The sequence below is a fragment of the Tamandua tetradactyla genome, chromosome 4, assembly GCF_023851605.1.
Source record: "Tamandua tetradactyla isolate mTamTet1 chromosome 4, mTamTet1.pri, whole genome shotgun sequence".
Classification (NCBI taxonomy): Eukaryota; Metazoa; Chordata; class Mammalia; order Pilosa; family Myrmecophagidae; genus Tamandua; species Tamandua tetradactyla.
Genome location: NC_135330.1, coordinates 37,838,864 through 37,863,215, shown reverse-complemented (window position 1 = coordinate 37,863,215; position 24,352 = coordinate 37,838,864). Strand labels below are relative to the sequence as shown.

At 36.2% G+C, this 24,352-nt stretch overlaps 1 protein-coding gene across 3 annotated transcripts in view; it reads left to right on the top strand.

The window, feature by feature from the left end:
* SHCBP1L (SHC binding and spindle associated 1 like) overlaps positions 1 to 24,352 on the top strand; it is a 67,497-nt gene that overhangs the window by 6,422 nt on the left and 36,723 nt on the right. For all 3 annotated transcript variants that reach the window (XM_077157195.1, XM_077157196.1, XM_077157197.1), the window contains exons 2-5: positions 1,664 to 1,813; positions 12,265 to 12,479; positions 14,478 to 14,564; positions 14,636 to 14,854. In XM_077157195.1, the coding sequence (XP_077013310.1) occupies positions 1,664 to 1,813; positions 12,265 to 12,479; positions 14,478 to 14,564; positions 14,636 to 14,854 (671 nt within the window). The remainder of the gene's footprint in view (positions 1 to 1,663; positions 1,814 to 12,264; positions 12,480 to 14,477; positions 14,565 to 14,635; positions 14,855 to 24,352) is intronic.

Below are 24,352 nucleotides of genomic sequence, written 5' to 3'. Positions count from 1 at the left end.
TGATTTCTCAATTAAAAAAAAATGACGGTCAGACATAAATATTTAGGATGTGGAATGATGTTTTGTATTAGAGGGATATTTACCTGGCAGCAGTGAAGAGAACAAATATTGTATGTTTCTAGCCTATTTTGTTTTCTTAATAAGTTGTAGCAGAGGAATTTGTGATAAGGAAATTCAAGTGATATTTACTAAAAGTGAAAATTAGAACCCAAATTTCCAAAAATGGGACTGGTAAAAGAATTATGATGGTTCCATATAATGGAACATGCAGCTGTAAAAATCATGTTTTCAAGAACTCTGGATAAACTTATGCTGTAATATTAAATGAAAAAATAACTCCACAAAACACCAGGAGACAAAATGACAGTATAACTTAATATTTTCATGATGTATGGATGAATACATATTGAATGCATTGAAATAGACTGGAAGAAAGTATACCAAAATATCAACAGTGGTTATCTCTAGCTGTCAGGATTACTGGTGATTTTTGTTTTCTTTTTATTTTCTGTATTTTGAATATTTGCTATAGGTTTAACATTTTATAACTAGAGGAAAATTTCATTTTTTTAAATACTCATACTGTAAAATTAAGACTATTAATGACCAATGTACATTTGATATTGAAGGTTGGAGAATGCTTGGTTTATTAAAGGCAATTGAAAAAAATGTATACAAGTTATTGTGTTATTAATCAAAATGATTGTTTCATAATGGCTTAGATTATTTATCATCCTTGAGGTGGATGAATATAAATTTTTAAAAAATCAAGTAAGGCTCATTCATTTTATAGAATGAAGTGCTATTTAAAATTTTTATTGACTGAAAAAGTTTTAAATTGTTCAGTCATTACATCTTTATAGTTCAGAAAAGATAATTGTTAAGTATTTAAATATGATAAATATGATGTAATATGCATAACCAGTTCTTTCTGCTCAATGGATTGATAAGACAAACTACTTGAAGATAATAAGTACATATCATCTCTCAATTACTCTATTGAGTGAATAGATCTCTTTTCAGTTTATTTTAATTTTTAGAATGTTTATGATATAGTTAAATATATTTACACAGTTTAAATGAAATTAAATACACTTTCAGTAAAAGTCTATAGTTCTCCAGTTTTTAATTATTTGAGACTATGTAGTGGTTTGAAGGTGTATGAATCCCAGAAAATCATGTTCTTAAAGCTAATCCGTTCCTGTGGGTATGGACCCATCGTAAATAGGACCTTTTGATGAGGCTACTTCAGGTAAGGTGTGACCCTCCTCATTCAGGATGGGTCTTCATCCTTTTACTAGAGTCCTTTATAAACAGAATGAATACAGAGAGAGAGCCATGAAAGCAAGGAGGTGAAAGCAGTGGATCCTGGAAGAGAAGAGAGACCAGCAGACCATGTGCCTTGCCATGGGGGAGAGGATTCAAGGATTGCCAGCAGCCAGTCTTCTGGAAAGAAGCATCACCTTGATGATACTTTGATTTGGACATTTTCATGAACTCAAACTATTAGCTAATAAATTCCTGTTGTTTAATTCAACACATTTCATGGCATCTGCTTTGAGAATGCCTAGCAAATTAAAACAAGCTGTATTGGTTCTATATTTAAATAAATATCATTAAAATATTTGGTTACAAACTATAATAATATCTTGTTTTTTTCTAGGCAGAAGATGCTGATGAGGTTATGAGCAAATACCTCTCAGAAAAATTAAAATTAAAAGACAAATGGCTTGGCGTCTGGAAAACTAATCCTGAATTATTCTTTGTGAAATATGAAGAAGCTTCTATCCCTTTTGTCGGTATACTCGTTGAGGTGAATAATTTTTATCTGATTTTTGTTCTTTGAATGAAATTATCAATTCTTTTTAAGACTGTGGAATATGACTTTATGTTGGGAGATTGAGAAATACTTCTGTTTTAAATTTCTAAGCAAATTACTAGTGTAAAAGAAGGTAACTGGAATATTAGCACCCATTTACATGTAAACAGTCATCATCAAATGGGATACAGCAACATCAGACTAGTTTCAGTTGCTGAAATAACTTAAAAATAACAAAAGTACATTTCTTTAAAAATTAGTAATTTAGGCTTAAAACAAATTCAGACTTTCCTGTTTTTGACTTTTCCTTTTAATCTTAATTTATCTGAACTATGAAATTTAGTTAATTTAGATAAGGAAACAAAAAGAAATGGATCATAAAGTTGTTGGTAAAGTTTGAAGTTTTTTCCTTTGATTATGTAATTTATCAACTTCCAAGAGTTCATCTGATATGATTTTATGCTTTTTTAGTCTATAGATGAACTATCTACCTATTTGATGTCATAAATTTGATTTAAGGACCAATTATCCTTATATTGAAATTAATCTTTATAATCACCCTGCTCAGGTAGATATCTAAAATCTGTAATTTTGGTTACAAGAAAAACCTGTGCTTGAGACTAATCACATTACAGACTACTTGAAAACAAATGATAAAATACAGGGTCAATGTAAAAGTAAATGTGATGGTTTGAAGTTCTATGTACCCCAGTTCTTTTTATCTATTCCTGTGGATTTAGACTTATTGTGGGTAGGACCTATTGATTAGGTTATTTCTGTTGAGGAGTGCCCCAGGGTGGGTCTTAATCCTTTTACTGGAGTCCTTTATAAGAGAATAAAAGATAGAAGACACAAGAAAGCTGGAGAGAAGCTAAGAGAGAAGGTAAGCTCAGAAAGGAAATCCCTGAAGCCAGAAGCCAGAAGCTGGAAGCAGAGAGACCCAAGAGAGAAGGGAGAGACTTGCAAACATCTCCATGTTCCTGGCCATGTGACAGAAGAGTCCCAGATTTTCAGCAGCCTTTCTTCAGGGATAAATTATCATTCTTTTGATGCCTTAATTTGGACATTTTTCATAACCTCAGAACTGGAGTCTTGGGAATAACTGACTTTTCAATAATACTCTATTTTTAATTTTTACATTTCCTGGAGGTTTGTTCATCTTCAGATTTTGATTAGCTTTTGCCTGGAATGTCTAGATTTTTTTCATCTGGATAAAATAAAAGGAGATGGACCTTATCAGTGATTTTAACATTTTCTTTTTAGCAATATTAGTTCAGTTTTTCAATCAGGTTTTATGGAGAAGCCCAACATATACAACACATCAAAGCACAGCATTTTTTATTGAAATGATGGATGCTTTCCTAGCAACGCTTGGTTTCTCCTTCAATACCTCATAGTAGAGCCCTATCCCCCCACCAAAAAAACCTTTCAAGGTCTGCAAATCTCCATGGGAACTCACCATGGTTGTCTGAAAGCCCTCTCAAATTCAAAAGTTTTTTATGCACTATATTGTTTATTTAATCTCTTCCTTATTCCATAAATAACAAAGAAGATTACAGAAGATTAGGTTGCTTTATAATCCTCTAGGGGCCGTTAATGTCCTTTAAACATTAGAAAGGTAAGAAAAAAGGGGGAACATAGGAAGAAACAGAATAGGAGCTAGTAGATTCTGAGTCTATCAGTGAAGTAAGTGAGGCAAGATCTTAGGACCTAGTGCTGCCACAAATAAAGACGTTTCCATCTGTCTCTGCTTCTTCAGCATCACCTGAACTTGAAGTAACAATAGTGCTATTCAGTGCTCTTTGTTCTAAAGTCACAACAACTTATTCCTACCCTTCTCTTCCATCCCTGTCTCTTTGTTTAGATGTTGTGTTCGGTTTTCTGTTGCTGCCACAAGACATACCACAAACTTAGGGGCTTACACAATACAAATTCATTACTTACAGTGTGTAGCTCAGAAATTTATCATGGGTCTTAAACCAAGAGGTATGCAGGGCTGCATTTCCTTTGGGAGGCTATAGGGAAGATTATTTTCTTGCCTTTTCCAGCCTTTAGTGGCTGCCCACATTCTTTGATTCACAGGCCCTTCTCCCATCTTTAAAGTCAGCATCACGGGTTGAGTCCTCATGCTGCCATCTCTCTGGTTCTCTGCAGACAGGAAACATGTTCCCCCTTTAAAGGACTCGTGATTATATTGGGACCAACTAGATAATCCTCCCAATCTCAAAGTCCTTTTGCCACGTAACATATTCACAGGTTCTAAGGATTAGGAAGTGGTCCATTATTCTGCCTGCCATAGATTCATATAATATCAAACAAAAACTTGGAAACATAATACTTGAGGGAAGAAGATTTAACATATCCTTACAGAACATACCAATACATTTAAAATAGCTCACTTTATTTACCTATTCCTCCTGCTAAGTACAAATAAAAATCTGGATTATATATAGCACAAGCATAAGAGGAAATGGAAGGATAGAAGGCAGATTGGCTTGGGACCTCATGACCTGAGGAAAGACATAGTGGTGAGTCTGCACTTCTCATGTTAGGACTGCATACTAGAGAAGCTGACAACCCAGAAATAACAGTAACAGACAAAAAGCAAAAGCCCTACGAAAAGTCTGCTTTCTATAGCCAAAGGGCCAGGGAAAGGGCAGCCAAACAGCACAGGAAAAACTGTTAGCCTTCTCCCACAGGCAGCGGTCACGTGGAAAGCCTAGCCTTCCATTCTCGCCAAGTTGTAATGAGGCATTCCAACACCACCACCAGGACGGGTTAATTGAAGACGGAGTGGGAAAACTAAGTGTGGAACTAGCGGTATGTGAACTCCTTCCTTTTGGTTGCAGTATAGATGATGTACAGAGCCTGGACTACCATTCTCACCTACAGTAAGGAGGCACCCTTCCCTCTCCCTGCTGGAGTCGTATCAGAAGAAGTCTGGTACAGAGTTATGATTTTTACCCCTCAGGGTATCAGTGGGGGCCACATGCGGAGCAGCAATGAGGTACCCCAGCTCCTTCTAGCCAGAGTGGTACCAACAGAGGCCTAGTGGAGAACTTAAACGTATCCCAATCAGCAATAATGAGCTACTTTCCCCTAATTAGGTGTCAACAGAATCTAAGGTATGAAAATAGACTTTCTGCCCCATCTGCTAGTAATGAGGTGGAAGCCCCCACTTTCTCTCCCAGGTCAATGTCTTGTGATGAAACCCCAGATTTAAATAAGATCCAGGGTGTCATAAAATAATCCTCAAAATGTCCAGGTTTCAATAGAAAAGCACTTATCATATCAAGAAACTAAAAGATCTCACCTTTAATAAGATAAGACAGTCAACACACACTAATGTCAGGAAGAAGACACACATGTTAAAGCAGCCATCATAAAAGTGCTGCACTGAGTAATTACAGACACATGTGAAACAAATGGAAAAAATAGAAAGTTTTAGCAAAGAAATAAAAAGTCTCCACACACACAAAATAGAACATATAAAGAAGAACCAAAAGAAAATTTTAAGATGAAAAAATACAATAACAAAATAAAAAAAACAACCCTCAATGGATGGGTGGAATGAAGAGGACAGAGGAAAGAATCAATGAACTTAAGATAGAAAATTAGGTATTACCCAGTCTTAACACCAGAGAGGAAATGGACTGAAAAAAAGTGAACCGAGCCTCAGGGACCTGTTGTACTATAACAAAAGATCTATCACTTGTGTCTTCAGAGTCCCAGAAGAGAAGAGGGTAGAACTGAGAAAGTACTTGAAGAAATAATGACTGAAAATTTCCCAAATTTGGCAAAAGATATAAACCTACAGATTCAAGAATCTGAGTGAACCTTGAACAGGTTATACCCCCCCCCCCCCCCAAATCCACTCCAACACACATCATAGTCAAACTTCTGGAAACTAAAGACAGAAAATCTTGGGAGCAGTCAGAGAGACATGCCACGTTACTTATAAGAGAAGCAATTAGAATGACGGTAAATCACTTATCAGAAACCATGAAGACCAGAAGGAACTGACACAGCACCTTTCAAGTGGTGAAAGAAAGGAACTGCCGATGTAGAATTCTATCCAGTAAAAGTATCCTTCAGAAATGAAGAAGAAATCAAGACATTCTAGATAAGGGAAAACTGATTGAATTTATCACCAACAGACTTATCTTAAAAGTATGACTAAAGTAATTTCTTGAAATAGAAGGCAAATGATAAAAGAAAGAATCTTAGGACATCAAGAAGAAAGAAAGAACATGGCAAAGAACAAAAATATGGGTGAATTCTATTCACTTTCCTTCTCTTCTTGAGTTTTCAAATTTGTATTTGTTGGTTAAAGCAAAAATTAGAGCACTGTAAATATATGGCAAACTGATTTTTGACAACTGTAGGAAGTCCACTCAATGAGGAAAGAATAGTGTGCTGGTTTGAAAGGATGTATGTCCCTTAGAAAAGCCATGTTTTAATCAAAATCCCATTCCCTATTCAATACTGTACGTTTGAAACTGTAATCAGATCATCTCCCTGGATGATGTGATTTAGTCAAGAGTGGTTGAGATGTTAACACAAGAGTGTTAAGATGGATTAGGTGATGACATGTCTCCACCTATTTGGGTGGGTCTTGATAAGTTTCTGAAGCCCTATAAAAGGAAACATTTTAGAGAATGAGAGATTCAGAGAGAGCAGAGAATACTGCAGCACCATGAAGCAGAGAGTCTACCAGCCAGTGACCTTTGGAGATGAAGAAGGAAAACGCCTCCAGGGGAGCTTCATGAAACTGGAAGCCAGGAGAGAAAGCTAGCAGATGATGCCGCGTTCACCATGTGCTCTTCCAGCTGAGAGAGAATCCTTGACTGTGTTCGCCATGTGCTTTCTCACTTGAGAGAGAAACCCTGAACTTCATCGGCCTCCCTGAACCAGCGTTTCTTTCCCTGGATGGATGCCTTAGATTGGACATTCCTAGAGACTTGTTTTAATTGGGACATTTTCTTGGCCTTAGAACTGTAAACTGGCAACTTATTAAATTCTCTTTTTAAAAGTCATTCTGTTTCTGGTATATTGCTTTCTGGCAGCTAACAAACTAGAACAGATTTTGGTACTGGAGAGTGGGGTGCTGCTGCAGTTTGCAAATACCAAACATGTTGGAATGGCCTTTTAAATAGATAGGGGGAAGTTTCTGGAAGAGTTGTGAGAAGCTTGATAAAGAAGGCCTAGAATGCTTTGAAGAGACTGTTGATAGAAATCTGGACTCTAAAGACACTTCTGATAAAACCTTAGACAGAAATGAAGTATGTGCTATTATAGACTGGAAGGAAGACGTAACTTGTTTTAAAATGGCAGATAATCTGGCAAAATTGACTAGAGGCTTCAGCTGGAAGGCAGATTTTAAAAGCCATGAACTTGGATATTTAGCAGAAGAGATCTCCAATTTAAATGTGGAAAGTGCTACCTGGTTTCTCCTCACAGCTTATAGTGAAATGCGACAGGAAAGAAATAAGCTGAGAACTGAATTCTTGGGTACTAAGAAAGCAGGAATTGATGTTCTGGAAAATTCTGGGCTCCCAGGAGGGGAGACCTCGAAAATAGTGAGGATTTAACCAAATGTAGAAACAGCACAAATAAGTCTCTTCAACAAATGGTGCTTGGAAAACGTGAAATCCACAAGCAAAATGAAAGAGGAGAAGACCCCAAACTCACACCATATACAAAAATTAACTCAAAATGGATCAAAGACCTGAATATAGAACCCCTAGAAGAAAACATAGAGAAACAACATCAGGACCTCGTGTTAGGTAATGGCTTCTTAGACTGTACACCTAAGTCTTTTTGTTGTTGTTGTTGCGTGAGTAACAAAAGAAAAAAAATAGATGAATGTCATCTAAATTTAAAACTCTTGGGCATAAATAGTCATTATCAAGAAAGTGAAAAGACAACTGTGTTAGTCAGTATTCCCTAGAGAAACAGAACCAACAGGAGAGATCTGTAAATATGAGATTTATAAAGGTATCTCACACAACCGTGGGGATGGAAGAGTCCGAAATCCATAAGGCAGGCTGAGAAACTGGTGGCTTGATAAAGTATCTGGATGAACTCCACAGGAAAGACTTGCTGGCTGAAGAGACAGTGAACGAATCTCTCTTCTTCCTTAAAAGCCCTCAACTGATTGGATTATAACATTGGGGGAGACACCTCTTAGTTGATTGCAGATGTAATCAGCCACAGATGCAATGAACTGACTGATGCTTTAATATACCAGCCTTCTGGTTTATCAACCAGTTGTGAAATATCCTTGCAGCAATAGTCAGGCCAATGCTTGCCTGACCAGACAATTGGGCACAATCATTTGGCCAAGTTGACACCAGAAGCTAGCCATCACAGTTCACCCTTTGTCAACGTGGCAGCTATACACATCACCTTGAAACATGCCTAATTTCAAAATAGAACAGAATAACAGATATATGTTACACCTAACAATACTTAACTGTCCTGCATACAACTGGAAATGCACTACATCTTTCCAGAATAGGGTGCTAATCCTTAGGTAATATTCACTCTTAAACTTCATATCCTATGAATTAAATACTATAACATGAACAATATAATTTATGTCATATGATAGATGAATTAAGATATTTGCTTATGTATAAATGCAAACATACTCATAATAAAACAGGGAGGAAATATTCATACAATCACAGCCCTTGTTTCTGTAACTAGTCGTGTGGTCATAGTTCATATTTATCACTGCCATCTTCTACTATACAGTCCATGTTCCCTTTACCCTCAGCAAGCACTTCAGCTGGCCATGGTTCTTTGCCAGGTGGGGTGACCCAGGCCTTCATTCCAAGTTTCTGGGCTACTGGTATTCCTGCCTGGATTGGGTTGTTGCAGTTTTCTATTGACTTTAATCACAGGGCATGGTAGTACTAAAAGACACCCTAGGGAATCTCCTATATTCCAGGAAAACTCTTCTTGACCTCCATTGTGCAGTTGTCGTCCTATTCCCCTTGACAGGATAAATCACTCCAGAGAGAACAGTAATTCTCTTCTGTGCCTGTTGATTCAGTGACATGAGAAGCCAAAAATGGCCCAGTGGCAGTCTTAATTTCCAGTTCAATGGAATAATTGTTGTGTCTCCTGGAAGGAGCACTCCTCCTTTTGGAACTAAGACTTGTAGACCAGCATAGCTTAAGGTTTCGAGAACAGGAAGCAAAAGTTTTCGTAATGGATCACTAGGGGTGATACTGAGTGGTACCACTCCCATTTTCACCCCTTGATTCCTGGACCCATGAATTCCGGCTATGGGAGAAATAGCACCATAAAGTGGGCACTGATTCAGAGCATGCACAGCCTCCTGGGCAACAAATGTCCCAGCCCTGCAAGGTATTGTCACTTAGTTGGCACCATAATTGGATCTTCAAAAGGCCATTCCATGGTTCTGTCAAACTAACTGTCTCTGGATGATGGGGAACATAGTAAAACCAGAGAATTCCATGAGCATGTGCCTATTCCCACACTTCATTTGCTGTTAAGTGGGTTCCTTGATCAGAAGAAAGCTGTGTGGGATACCATGACAGTGTGTAAGGCATTCCAGAAGTCCACATATGGTAGTTTTTGCAGAAGCATTAGATGCAGAAATGCAAACCTTTATCTGGAGTATGTTTCTATTCCAGTTAGAACAAATCGCTGCCCTTTCCATGACAGAAGCGGTCCAATGTAATCAAATTTAAATATGATTGTGAAGATAAAAAGCTAAATTAAGACTTTAAAACATTAGAGGATAAATTGAATAAATCTGCCATAAGGTAGAGCTAAAGAATTTAGGAAATGGAAAAAAGAAGAGAGAAGGGAAATTAGGAGATTAGGTCCAATATCCAAATAATGAACATTGCAGAGAGAGGGAGGGAGGAAGAAAGAGAAAAAGACAGAAAACAAAAACAAGAGAAAGCAAATTGTCAAATTGTGAAAGTTTTACAGAACTAAAAGACATGAATTTCTAGGCTGAAAGGGCCCACTAAGTGTCCAGCACAATTTAGTGAAATTTGAGACTACCAGGGCCAAAGAGAAGATCCAGCAGGCTGGATTTAAATGAAGGATCAAAAGGCAGAATAGCATGAGACATCTCAGTGGTGATTCTTAATGTTGAAAGACTGCAAAAAATACTTTCAAAATTTTCAGGTAAAGTGATATCCAAAACTAGAATTTTATAACCAGTCACACTATCAATCTAAGTATAAGACTAGAAAAAAGACATTTCAAATATGTTGATCTCAAGGTTATGTCTAGTGCATCATCTCAGGGAGTTAAAAAATGTTTTCAGTCAAGAAAGGAAATCAAGAAATAGGAAGACAGATCCAAAATGCAGAGAGGCAACATAAGAGATACACAAAGGGAACTCCCAGGATGATGAAAAGAAAACAGCTATGTATATGGCAGGCCTAGAGAACCATTTCAGACTGAAACTAGTCAGAGAACTCGAAAAGATTGTTCCAAGAAAATGAAATTATTTCATTTCAAACATAATTTACTGTGTTTGAACATACTGAAAGGAGATTTATACAACATTGGAAATTTGTAACTAAATAAATGAAAAGCACATAAAAACTGCAAACAAAAAGCAATACAATTAACTACTGAAAAGCAAAATTTTGTATGGGAAAGAAAAATTAATCAACGTATACTACATGGTTTAAATTTTATCTTGAAATATAGTAAGGTAATTTCAACACTAAAATGTAACAGTATTGGAGAATGGAGTTACAGGGACATGTGGGTATATGCAATAGGGATGAGAATACATGAAAGACAACTAAATTTTCAGCTTTCAGCATGAGAAGTCAGTATAATACCAAAACTGAAATGAAGCAAAACAAAAACTGCAAGTAGCAGTGTGCTAGTTTGAAAGGATATGTGTACCCTGGAAAAGCCATGTTTTAATCCTAATCCCATTTTGTAAAGGCAACCGTTTCTTCTAATCCCTATTCTGTACTGTATGTTTGAAACTGTAATTAGATCATCTCCTTGGAGATGTGATTTGATCAAGAGTGGTTGTTAATCTGGATTACGTAAAGGTATGTTTCCACCCATTTGGGTGGGTCTTGATTGGTTTACTGGAGTCCTATAAAAGAGGAAATATTTTGGAGATTGAGAGATTCAGAGAGAGCAGAGCAGAATGACATAGCCACGAGAAGCAGAGTCCACCAGCCAGCGACCTTTGGAGATGAAGAAGGAAAATGCCTCCCGGGGAGCTTCATGAAGCAGGAAGCCAGAAGAAGAAGCTAGCAGATGATGCCGTGTTCGCCATGTGACCTTCCAGATGAGAGAGGAACCCTGACCGTGTTCACCATGTGTCTTCCATATGAAAGAGAAACTCTGACTGTGTTTGCTATATGCCCTTCCACTTCAGAGAGAAACCGTGAACTTCATCAGCCTTCTTGAACCAAGGTATCTTTCCCTGAACACCTTAGATTGGACATTTCTATAGACTTGTTTTAATTGGGACATTTTCTCGGCCTTTAGAACTGTAAACTAGCAACTTATTAAAGTCCCCTTTTTAAAAGCCACTCTGTTTCTGGTATATTGCATTCTGGCAGCTAGCAAACTAGAACAAGCAGTATAAGCATATTTAAAGATATAGAGGTAAAAAAAAGATATAGAGATAAATATAAAAATAATCAGCTAAAAGAAAAGTTGTTGCCTCTGAGGAATAGGTGATAGAGAGTGATGAGAGACTGTCAAGGAATTTCTATTTTCCTAACAAACTTAGTATACCTATTTGATTTTAAACTATGTGCATGTTTAATACTGATAATAAATCAAAACTAAATTTTTAAATATAAGGCTAAAAAAATTTAAAAATAAGGCTCAACATGAAAAATTTTACCTACTTTTTGTAAATATATTGTTCTGTCACAAATATGGATTACAGATCATATTATTGTCAAACACCCAATTTTCAATTACTGTTTATTTTGCTGATTTTTTTCTGTCCTATAGCTGCTTTGAAAAATAGAATTTATATTAAACTGGCTATAAAATTTGTATTTCAAACTTTGGTTGCTGTTTTGAAGATATGCCCTATATATTAAATGATTATTGTTGTATATATTGATGATGCAACGCTGATATTTAAAAATGTATACTTCTTTACCTAAATATATCTAACAATAATTTTAAAATTGGTTATTTGAAGATATAATTTACTGTTAATATTTAGTATAATTTATTAAGTTTTTAGAACTTTGAATACTGTAGACCCTGCTTCTCAAATACTAATCTTTAGGCAAGTTCTGGAGGCAATTACTCAGTGAAATGTGATGATTAAACACAAGGTAGTGATGACTGTTAGGAAGTCATAAAACATTTAAAAAACTTTATAATGAACTCATATGAGAAAAAAAACAATGCTTTACTTTTATCTGTAATTATATATCTTAAAATATTTATCTCAGGTAACCTGTAAACCACGCCAAAGCTCATCATCTTGTTTCAAAGTTATTGTTTCTGTTGCTGAGCCCTTTTCTTCTAACATTGCAAATATCCCAAGGGCTTTGGTCGATGAGATTTTGGAAGAACTGGAGCACAGTGTACCTCTCTTGGAAGTGTATCCCGTTGAAGGACAAGATGCTGATATCCACGATATTGCTCTGGCCTTGGAAGTTGTGAGGTAAAATTATCATATCCAAAATGTTCATTTAATGTGTAAGATTGGCTTGTACCAGAACTTTATAAATATTAATTTAAATTTTTATTCACTGCTGGATTTAATTGGTCCATTTTTAATTAATTTATAACTCTTTTAGTCAAAACATTTTCTTATAGGGCAGTACGATGGTGGCTCAGTGGCAGAATTCTCACCTGCCATGCCAGAGACCTGGGTTCAATTCCCGGTGCCTGCCCATGCAAAACAAACAAACAAACAAACAAAAACATTTTCTTACAGAAGTATTATGTATGAGCAATGAAAAGTTTAACATTTTTGAGCTTGTGTTTTATAAAAATCTAAAAAATTCTAAAAGTAAGTAGCTTATATTCTGTCCATATTTAAGCACCTTAGTATATTAGATCTCATTTTTCATATTTAAATGCATTAAAAATACTCGATGTCATCATCCACCTGATGACTGCTTCTTACAAGTTGGCACAATTTGAGAGAAGCTATCCATAAATAAAATATAGAATTTGGGGGGCATGGGTTTGTTTCCTTACGTTTTTTTCCCTGCAAAATGTTATATTTTAAATGTTAATTTTGGGTGGATCAAAATCATATGCAAAATCTATGAAATTTGGAACCTGAATTTCAGTTCCACTTCAAAAAGCATTATCTTCTTACATGCAGTAATAACCTAAGATGGAATCCAGATCATCTCATTTTGAAAGTTTTAGTTTTTATTGTTATTTCACTGATAGATCATTTAAAAATATTTCTCTTGATGCTCCAATAAATCCCAGAGTGATTTGAACAATGAATAAAAAAGTATTTGCAAAGTCACCTTGGGGGAATGGTGAGAAAGGAGGAAAGTTCAACTTCCCCAAGTTGAGAATTTGTGATATTCTCACAAGCAGTGGGGACAACCAAAGCAATAGGCTAAGTCCCCAATCTTGGGGGTTGTTCATCTGAAACTTAACCCCACAAAGGATAGGTCAAGCCTACTTAAAATTAGGCCTAAGAGTCACCCCCAAGAGAACTTCTCTTGTTGCTCAGATGTGGCCTCTCTCTCAAGCTAACACAAACAAAGCAAACTCACTGCCCTTCCCCTGGCTATGTGGGATGTGACTCCCAGGGGTGTGGACCTTCCTGGCAAAGTGGGGCAGAGTCCTAGAATGAGCTGTGACTCAGCATCAAAGGATTGAGAAAATCTTCTTGACCAAAAGGGAGAAGAGCGAAATGAGACAAAACAAAGTGTCAATGGCTGAGAGATTCCGACAGAGTCGAGAGGTTATCCTGGAGGTTATTCTTATGCATTAAATCAATATCACCTTGTTAGTCAAGATGTAATGGAGAGGCTGGAGGGAACTGCCTGAAAATGTAGAGCTGTGTTCCAGTATGAATGTATAATGATATAACTTTCACATTGTGACTGTGTGATTGTGAAAACCTTGTCTCTGATGCTCCTTTTATCTACCTTATCAACAGATGAGTAAAACATGTGAAATAAAAATCAGTAATAGGGGAACAAATGTTAAAATAAATTTAGATTGAAATGGTAGTGATCAATGAAAGGGAGGGGTAAGGGGTATGGTATTATGAATTTTTTCTGTTGTCTTTTTCTTTTTCTGAATTGATGCAAATGTTCTAAGAAATGATCATGATGATGAATACACAACTATGTGGTGATATTGTGAATTACTGATTATATGTATAGAATGGAATGATCATATGTTAAGAATGTTTGTTATATTTTTTTAAAAAATTTTTAAATTAATAAAGTATTTCTCTTATGGGCAGACCATGGTGGCTCAGTGGCAGAGTTCTTGCCTGCCATGCCAGAGACCCTGGTTTGATTCCCAGTGCCTACCTGTTCAAAAAATATATATATATATATGTGTGTGTATTTTCTTATAAATTAATATTCATGTGGCGAGTTCTGACTTCAGAATGTCTTTTTAATTCTAAACATGTTAATGGCTGTTTTGATTATTATCTTAATTTGGTTTATCTTAGGTTTTTTTATGACTTTCTTTGGAGAGACTGGGATGATGAAGAAAGCTGTGAGAATTATACTGCTTTGATTGAAGAAAGAATTAATTTGTAAGTATAGTTTAGAAAATTATTTAGCACATTATAGAAGATAAACAACATAACGTATTGTTACTTTTCAGGTGGTGTGACATCCAGGATGGAACAATACCTGGTCCTATTGCGCAACGTTTTAAAAAAACTTTGGAGAAATATAAAAGCAAACGTGTCGAGCTTATTGAGTATCAGAGCAATATTAAAGAAGATCCATCTGCAGCAGAGGCTGTTGAATGCTGGAAAAAATACTATGAGATAGTAATGCTTTGCGGATTATTGAAAATGTGGGAAGATTTACGCCTCCGGTAATAATTTGCTTTATTTTAAAAGGAAACAAAAATAATATGATTTTTCTTTGTCATATTACTTAATTTGTTATATATATATTTCCCTGATTATAATAATATAGACTATAAAATTAAGTGTTTAATTTATAAAGTAAGCACAAGGCAACTATAAATCTCAGAAAATTATTGTTATATTGACTGAATTCACTGAAATCATTGTTTCTTTGAGAAAAAAATTCTCAAACATCCAGCCTGTATATTTCATCTTTACCTTTTTGGCCTTGGTCAATATATAAGAAAAGAAAAGAGAGGCATAGGTCTCCATAGATAATATACAGAGTAAATAAAAGAAAGTTGACTACCTTTGCTGAATCATAATTTTAGCTTCTCTTACAAATATATATTGACAAGTTATTTGGGATGATAGATGAAGCAATGTAGATTTAATAGCATCATTCTCCAGAATACTTGAAAATGTACTAAATATTTTTACATCACTCTACAGTGAAAAGAAGTATTCTTTGTGTTATATATGGAGAAACAGAAATTCTTGCTTATAGTTCCAAATGTCATGGATAACCTTGAATGGGGGCAAAAGACTTCTTACTCTTTTATATTTAAAATTGTTTAACTCCTTCCTTTGTGCTCCACCCTTATTCTTTGTCCTTTGGAATTCTGAGCACTTTTTTACTTTTCTAACCATGAACAGTTAGCCCAGATCTTTTCTTTTTGTGTTTTTCTCCAAATTTGACCTAATTTTTAATCACTAAGAGTCTCATTCTAGTGCTTAATTTTTTTATGTTTTGTTGTTGTGATTCCTGTGTAACAAAGCATTGGGCTTACTTTGGGAAATCAGTATAAATAAGAATTTTTCAATCTACTTGTTTAGAAATCTATGCGTATGATTAAGTTGCATGTTTGAATTTGAATACAAATTACCATCACTATAATTTGGATTCTAATGACATAGAACAACATATAGAGTTTTCTCATCTTACAAGTTAAAGAATCATTGAGAGTCCATTTCCAGGAATGGTAAAATAAGTTAATTGGGCAAACCCTTCTACAAATAACAATTATAAAATCTGGGCAAAGTATGTTTAAAATAGCAGACTATCTGAAGGCACTAAAAATTGACCCAAAGTGGTAAGCAACCAGAAAAGAGTTTATCATTGAAAGATAGCAACTGATATTTTTGTCTGCAGTGCTTCCCCCATTCTCATAGCTGTAGCAACAGAAGTACAGCCTTACTACTTCAATGTGAAAAAGGCAGAGTTCAGGGCTGTCAGAGCAGCTGTAATTTTGGAGGGTGGGGGATATCCTGAAATTATGGGAGCTGCAATAGGGATGAGATCCAAATTTTAAGCATAAATGGTGCCCAAATCCTTAACTGACCATTAAACTATATTGGCCTGGAAGAGAATCAGGGAACCATGCTAAAAATGTAACAACAAAGGTGGGTGAGCTGAACAGAGATTCAGCTGTTGTGTACTTCAAGGGATATAGTTCATAGTTTGAGACCAAGCATGTTAACTGCCTGCTACAATACAATATGAATAGTCTTTGAAAGAATATGACAGAATCCAGAGTTGCTAGAATGTATTATTCAAAATGTCCAGTTTTGGGCCAAAAATTAATAAACGTACAAAGAAACAGAAAAATTAAACCCACACTTACGAAAAAAAGACAATTAGTAGAATTGACTCTGAATGGGCCCAGATGTTGGATTTATCAAACAAAGATGAAGAATTCCATGTTTAAAGAATTAAAGGAAAACATGATTGCAGAAGTAAAGGAAAATACAGTCATAATGAGCACACAGATAGGGAATCTCAACAGAGATTCCAGAGAAATGGAAACTATAAAAAGAACTAAAGATTATTGGGTCAGCTCTGACATGTAAAGAGTCATCAATTCCATTCTTACAAGAAATAAGCTGAACAAACTAAAAGTGACTTTTCCTGGGTCTATCAGAGAACTGAGGTTGCAGAGAAAACAGCCACCATGAAATCTGGAGACACAAATGAATTAATACAATAACAACCTACAGCAAGAGCTGCTAAGCTGTAGGAGAGGCCGCTGGGTCCATAAGCTGGTAGGAGCACGTAGGAGCACTTAAATGATATGTTTGATAAATTGCTGAAGGCTGACTTTGGATTAGCATGAAAGTGAGAAACTCCTGGGGACCATAGTCTTAGGGAAGCACCACACTTTTGGGGATTTTACCTCTAAGAACCTCACTAGGCTCTCAGATGAGGAGCCAAGAAATATCTCTTTGAAGCTCTGACAAGGAGAAGGCGAAAGGAAACATTCCACAGGCATGGCAGCCTGGTTCTCCATGGGGAAGTGAAATAGACTTTACCAGCAACAAGGGCCTAGCTCAACCAAGCTCCACTTGTGGAATTAATATATTTTGACTACTGAAAATAGGCTCCCAGTACAGATAAACCTAGAATAAGCACTAAAGGTACCACGAGTTTTTGCCCAAGCAGAGAGTGGGCAGGGCTGATGGAAGACGAAAAAAAAAAAAAAATGAGGCTTTTTGAGTTGGACAAAATACTGAAAAAGGACTGGATCTTTAAAAAAGGGGCGGGGGTGAACATAGAGCCTGGAGACACATAGAGCCATGTAGGAACTCAAGCTCTTAATTGACAAATCTGAGGAGTGGGATCCTTTTCTGAAAAGGACTTTTTTTGGCTTTGTTACTACTACTTAACAGCTCATTAGATAGAACTGGAAGGCTTTTCAGGCACCAGCTCTGCCCCAGGCAAAGATGGAATTAAGCTCTGTGGTAGTTAGATTCAGGTGTCAACTTGGCTAGGTGAAGGTGCTTAGTTCTATTGCTGTAGACATGAGCCAATGGCATGTCAACCTCATCTGTTGTTGATTACATCTGCAGTCGGCTTGGAGGCATGCCTACTGCAATGAATGATGTTTGATTTAACTGGCTGGTGCTTAAATGAGAGACTCAGTGTAGCACAGCCCAAGCAGCTCAGCATACCTCATCTCAGCATTAGCAGCTCAGCCTAGGCCTTTGGAGACGCACAAAGAAATCATCCCAGGGAAAGTTGTTCTCGAGCCCAGAGGCCTGGAGAGAAGGCCAGCAGAGATCACCCTGTGCCTTCCCACGTAAGAAAGAACCTCAGTTGAAAGTTAGCTGCCTTTCCTCTGAAGAACTAATGAAATAAATCCCCTTTTATTAAAAGCCAATCCGTTTCTGGTGTGTTGCATTCCAGCAGCTAGCAAACCAGAACAAGCGCCTCTGAGAAACTTAAATGACCAGTCAGGTGAAAGGAGTTAATTTCTTAAAGGCTGTACCTTCCCCAAGAAAAGGGTGGGACCCAGCTCAAGTGGAATCTCTCCCCCAAGGAATTCAGGCCCCAGGGACTGGAAAACTGAAGCAATTAATGCCAATTTACACTTCTCCTCTGTCTCAACCAGGACCCCGGCAGGGAGAGTCTGCTGAAGTTAAATACACCATGCCACTTTACACCGATAGGAAGCTGAGGGCAGACAAGAGCCATATGCTGGGCAAGATAGGAAAAACACAGAGTCTAGAGGGTTAGGGAAGTCTGGCAACCTGCTGGGTCTCACCCTCAGGGAAAACTGATGCTGGCGACTCTTTCCTTCTGAGATGTAGGCTCGTTCAGTCAGGGAAATCTGACTGGGGTCCATAATATCTGAAGAGACTCTCTTAAAAAAAAAATAAAGAGGCCCCATATAGGAAGGGGAAGAAACAGAAAAACAAGAACTGAAAAATTCTGATCAGTTAAACGGAACCTATGCTAGAGGTCTAGAATAAGTTGAGCTCAATGTAAAAGAACAGATAGTGAACAAAGCCATCCAGCAAGAAAATCTTAGTGAAAACAACCTCCAGAACAAACTATTTAAGGAAATCAAATGCCTAGACACCAGCAAAAAATAATGAATCATACTCGGAAAATCAAAGATATGGCCCAGTCAAAGGAATAAACCAACAATTCAAATGAGATACAGGTGTTGAAATGACTAATTCAGGATTTTCCAACAAACATGGAAAATGTCATCAAAAATCAAATCAACAAGTTCAGAGAGGATGTAAAATAGGCATTGGGTGAACAAAAAGAAGAAATCAAAAAGTTTGAAAAGACAAATCACAGAATTTATGGGAATAAAAGGCCGTAGAAGAGATGAAAAAAACAAAACAAAACAATGGAAACCTACAATAACAGATTTGAAGAGGCAGAAGAAAGGATTAGTGACCTGGAGGATTGGAAATTTGATAACCAACACACAAAAGAAAATATAGGGAAAATAATGGAAAAATATGAGCAGGGCCTAGGGAATTGAATGACAACATGAAGTGCATGAATATACATGTTGTGGGTGTCCCAGAAGGAGAAAAGAAGGGAAAAGGAGGAGAAAGACTAATGGAGGAAATTATCACTGAAAATTTCCTATCTCTTATGAAAGACATAAAATTATGGATCCAAAAAGAGAAGCATACCCCATACAGAATAGATCCAAATAGACATACTCCAAGATAGTTACTAATCAAACTGTCAGGTGTCAAAGAAAAAGAGAGAATTTTCAAAGCAGCAAGAGAAAAGCAACCCATCACATGCAAGGGAAGCCTAATAAGACTATGTATGGATTTCTGAGCAGAAACCATGGAGGCTAGAAGACAGTGGTATGATATATTTAAGATTCTGAAAGAGAAGAACTGCCAAACAAGAATTCTATATCCAGCAAAATTGTCCCTCAAAATGAGAGAGGGTGGGCCATGGTGGCTCAGCAGGCGGAGTTCTCTCCTGCCCCCAGAGACCCGGGTTCATTTCCTGTTGCCCGCCCATGCAAAAAAAAAAAGAGGGAGAGATTAAACATTTTCAGACAATAATCACCAAGAGAATTTGTGACCAAGAGATTGGCTCTGCAAGAAATACTAAAGGGAGCACTACAGGCACATAGGAAAAGGCAGAAGAGAGAGGTCTGCAGAATAGTGCAGAAATGAAGAATATCAGTAAAAATAAAAAGAGAAAATAATGAGATATGACATATTGTGCTGGTTTGAAATAATGTATGTACCCTAGAAAAGTCATGTTTTAATCCTAATCCCATTTTGTAAAGGCAGCTGTTTCTCCTACTCCCTATTCAGTATTGTATGTTTGAAACTGTAATTAGATCATCTCCCTGAAGATGTGATTTAATCAAGAGTGGTTGTTAAACTGAATTAGGTGATGACATGTCTCCACCCATTTGGGTGAGTCTTGATTAGTTTCTGAAGTCCTATAAAAGAGCAAAGATCTTGGAGAATGAGATTCAGAGAAAAAACAGAGCAAAACGACATAGCCACAAGAAGCAGAGTCCACCAGCCAGCAATCTTTGGAGATGAAGAAGGAAAATGTCTCTCAGGGAGCTTCATTGGAAACAGGAAGCCAGGAGAAGAAGCTAGCAGATGATACCATGTTTGCCATGTGCCCTTCCAGATGAGAGAGAAACTCTGATTGTGTTCACCATGTGCCTTCTCACTTGAGAGAGAAACCCTGAACTTCATCAGCCTTCTTGAACCAAGGTATCTTCCCATGGATGCCTTATATTGGACATTTCTATAGACTTGTTTTGATTGGGACATTTTCTCGGCCTTAGAACTATAAACTAGCAACTTATTATATTCCCTTCATTAAAAGCCATTCTGATTCTGGTAAATTGCATTCTTGCAGCTAACAAACTAGAACACGTATAAAAGCCAGAAGGCAAAATGGTAAAAGAAAGTACTGCCTTTACAGTAACAGCACTAAATGTTGATGGATTAAACTCCCCATTCAAAGGACATAGACTGGCAAAATGGATTTAAAAGACCCATCTATATGCTGTCTACAGGATACTTACTTTAGACCCAAGGACAAAAATAGGTTGAAAATGAAAGGTTGGGGAAAGATATTTCATGCAAATAATCAGAAGAGAGCATGAGTAGCTATACTAATATCCAACAAATTAGACTTCAAATGTAAAACAATTCAAAGAGACAAAGAAAGACACTATGTACAAATAAAAGGAACAATTCAGCAAGAAGACATAATAATCATAAATATTTATGCACTAAGCCAGAGTGCTCCAAAATACGAGGCAGACACTGACAACACTGATGGGAGAAATAGCCACCTCTACCATAATAGCTGGAGACTTCAATTCCCTGGTCTCATCAATGGATGGAACATCTAGACAGACAATCAATAAAGAAACAGAGAATTTAAATAATACAACAAATGAACTGGACTTAACAGGTATTTACAGAAAATTACACCCACAACAGCAGTATACACATTTTTCTCGAGTGATCATGGATCACTCTCAAGGATTGACTATCTGCTGGGTCAATAAATTTTAGAAGATTGAAATAATACAAAACACTTTCTTGGATCATAATGGAATGAAGTTGGAAATCAATAGCAGGCAGAGGGCCAGAAAATTCACAAATATATGGAGGATAAACAACACACTCTTAAACAACCAGTGCGTCAAGGAAGAAATTACGAGAAAAATCAGTAAATATTTCTAGGCAAATGAAAATGAAAACACAACATATCAAAATTTGGGGGATGCAGCAAAGTCAGTGTTAAGAGGGAAATAGCCTTATATAGCCTTAAAGGCCTATATTAAAAAAGAAGAAAGAGAAAAAATTGAGGAATTAACTGTTCACTTGGAAGAACTAGAGAAAGAACAAAAAAAATAACCCCAAAGTAAACAAAAGGAAAGAAATAATGAAGATTAGAGCAGAAATAAATGAAATTGAGAAATGAAAACAATCTAGAAAATCAACAGAAACCAGAAGTTGGTTCTTTGTGAAAATCAATAAAATCAATGGGCCCTTAGCTAGGTTGGCAAAAAGAGAAAAAGAAAGGATGCAAATAAATAAAATCAGAAATGGAAGAGGAGACATAACCACTGACCCTGCAGAAATAAAGGAGGTAATGAGAGGATACTATAAGCAACTTAATGCTAATAAACTAGACAACATAGATGAAATGGAAAACTTCCTGGAAAGTCAGGAACAACCAATATTGACTGGAATAGAAATAGATGACCTCAATAAACCAATCACAAGTAAAGAGATTGAATCACTCATCAAGAAGCTCCCAAAAAAAGAGAAGTCCAGGATCAGATAGATGGCTTTACATGTGAATTCTACCAAGCATTCAAGAAAGAATTAGTACCAATCCTGCTCAAAATCTTCAAAAAAATTGAAGAGGAGGGAATGCTACCTCATTCTATGACATCAACATCACCCTCATACCAAAGCCAGACAAAGATCCTACAAGAAAAGGAAATTATGGACCAATCTCTCTAATGGATATAGATGCAAAAATCCTCATTTAAAGCACTTACAAATCAAATCCATCAGCATATTAAAAGAATTATACACCATGACCAAGTGGGGTTTATTCCAGTAATGCAAGGATGATTCAACATAAGAAAATCAATTAATGTAATATAGCATATCACCAAATCAAAACAAAAAAACACATGATCATCTTGATTGATGCAGAAAAGGCATTTGACAAAATTCAACATCCTTTCTTGATGAAAACACTTCAAAAGATAGGAATAGAAGGGAACTTCCTCAATATGATAAAGGGAATATATGAGAAACCCACAGCTAACATCACCTTCAGTGGGGAAAGACTGAAAACTTTCCCCCTAAGATCAGGAAAAAGACAAGGATGTTCACTGTCTCCATGTTATTCAACATTGTGCTGGAAGTTCTAGCTAGAGTAATTAGACAAGAAAAAGAAATAAAAGGCATCCAAATTGGAACAGAAGAAGTAAAACTCTCATTGTTTGCAGATGATATGAAATTATATGTCAAAAATCCACAAAACTCCACATTTAAACTACTAAAGCTAATAAATGAGGATAGCAAAGTGGCAGGATACAAGATCAACACCCCAAAATCAGTTGTGTTCTATACAAAAGTAATGAGCAATCTGAGGGGAAATGAAGAAAAAAAATCCATTTACAGTAGCAACCAGAAAGAATAAAATATTTAGGAATAAATTTAACTAAGGATACAAAAGACCTATTCAAAGAAAACTACAAGAAATTGTTAAAAGAAATCATGGAAGACTTAAATAAAGGGAAGCGCATACTGTGTTCATGGATTGAAAGACTAAATATGGTTAAGATGTCAATTCTACCAAAACTGATTTATAGATTCAATACAATACCAATTAAAATCCCCAAAACTTACTCTGCAAAACTAGAAAAACCAATAACCAAATTTATTTGGTAGGGTAGGGTGCCCCAAATAGCTAAAAATATTTTGAGAAAGAAAAATGAAGTGGGAAGGGTCTCACACTACCCAACTTTAAAGCATATTATGAAGCTATGGTGGGCAAAACAGCATGGTACTGTCATAAAGATAGATATACCAACCAATGGAATTGAAGAGTGCTCAGATATAGACCCTGCATCTACAGACAATTGGTCTTTGATAAAAAGCCAACTCACTTGGGACAGAGCAGCCTCTTCAATAAATGGTGCTTGGAGAACTAGATATCCATACACAAGAGAATAAAAGAGCATCCATATCTCACACCTTCTACAAAAATTAACTCAAAATGGATCAAAGATCTAAACATTAGAGCTAAGTTCATAAAATTTTTAGAATAAAATGTTGGAAAATATAGAACTTGTAATAGGAGGTGGTTGCCTAGATCTTACACCCAAAACATGAGCATTGAAGAAAGAAATAGATAAATGGGAACTCCTCAAAATTAAACACTTTTGTGCATCAAAGAACTTTGTCAAGAAAATAAAAAGGCAGCCTATACAAGGGGTATGGATTCTTTGTGGAAGAAAAGGAATTGTCTTCAGATAGAATGTGGTGGTGAAGGCATGTCTGTACACTTAGTCTGGTTTGTATGATATGTGAATAAAACTGTTTAAAAATGAAAAAAATAACCTTACTCTAAAGGCCTATTTACCTCAGTCCCCATCATCCAATGCATCATGGCTGGCTTTCAACAAAAAAGTACAAGGCTTGATAAAATGCAAGAGAAAACTTAGCTGAAGAGACAAAGCAAGCATCAGAACAAGGTTCAGATATGATTTGGGACTCATCAGATAGGAAACTTCAAATAACTATAATTAACATAAGGACACTAATGGAAAAGTACAGAACATGCAAGAACAGGTAGATATGCAAGCGGAGCAATGGTTACTAAGAATGAATCAAAGGGAAATATTAGAAATAAAAATTACTATAACAGAAATGAAGAATGCCTTGGATGGGCTTACCAGTAGCTGGAAATTGCTAAGGAAAGAATTAGTGAACTTGAAGATATGTAAATAAAAACTTTTCAAACTGAAGTGCAAAGAGAAAAGAGAATGAAAAAATCAGAATAGAGCATTCAAGAATTGTGGGATAATTTCAAAAAGTGTAGCATATGCATAATTGAAATACCGAAGGAAAAAGAAAAGCAAATGGAATAAATATTTGAAGTCATAAAAGCTGAGAATTTTCCAAAATTAAATGCA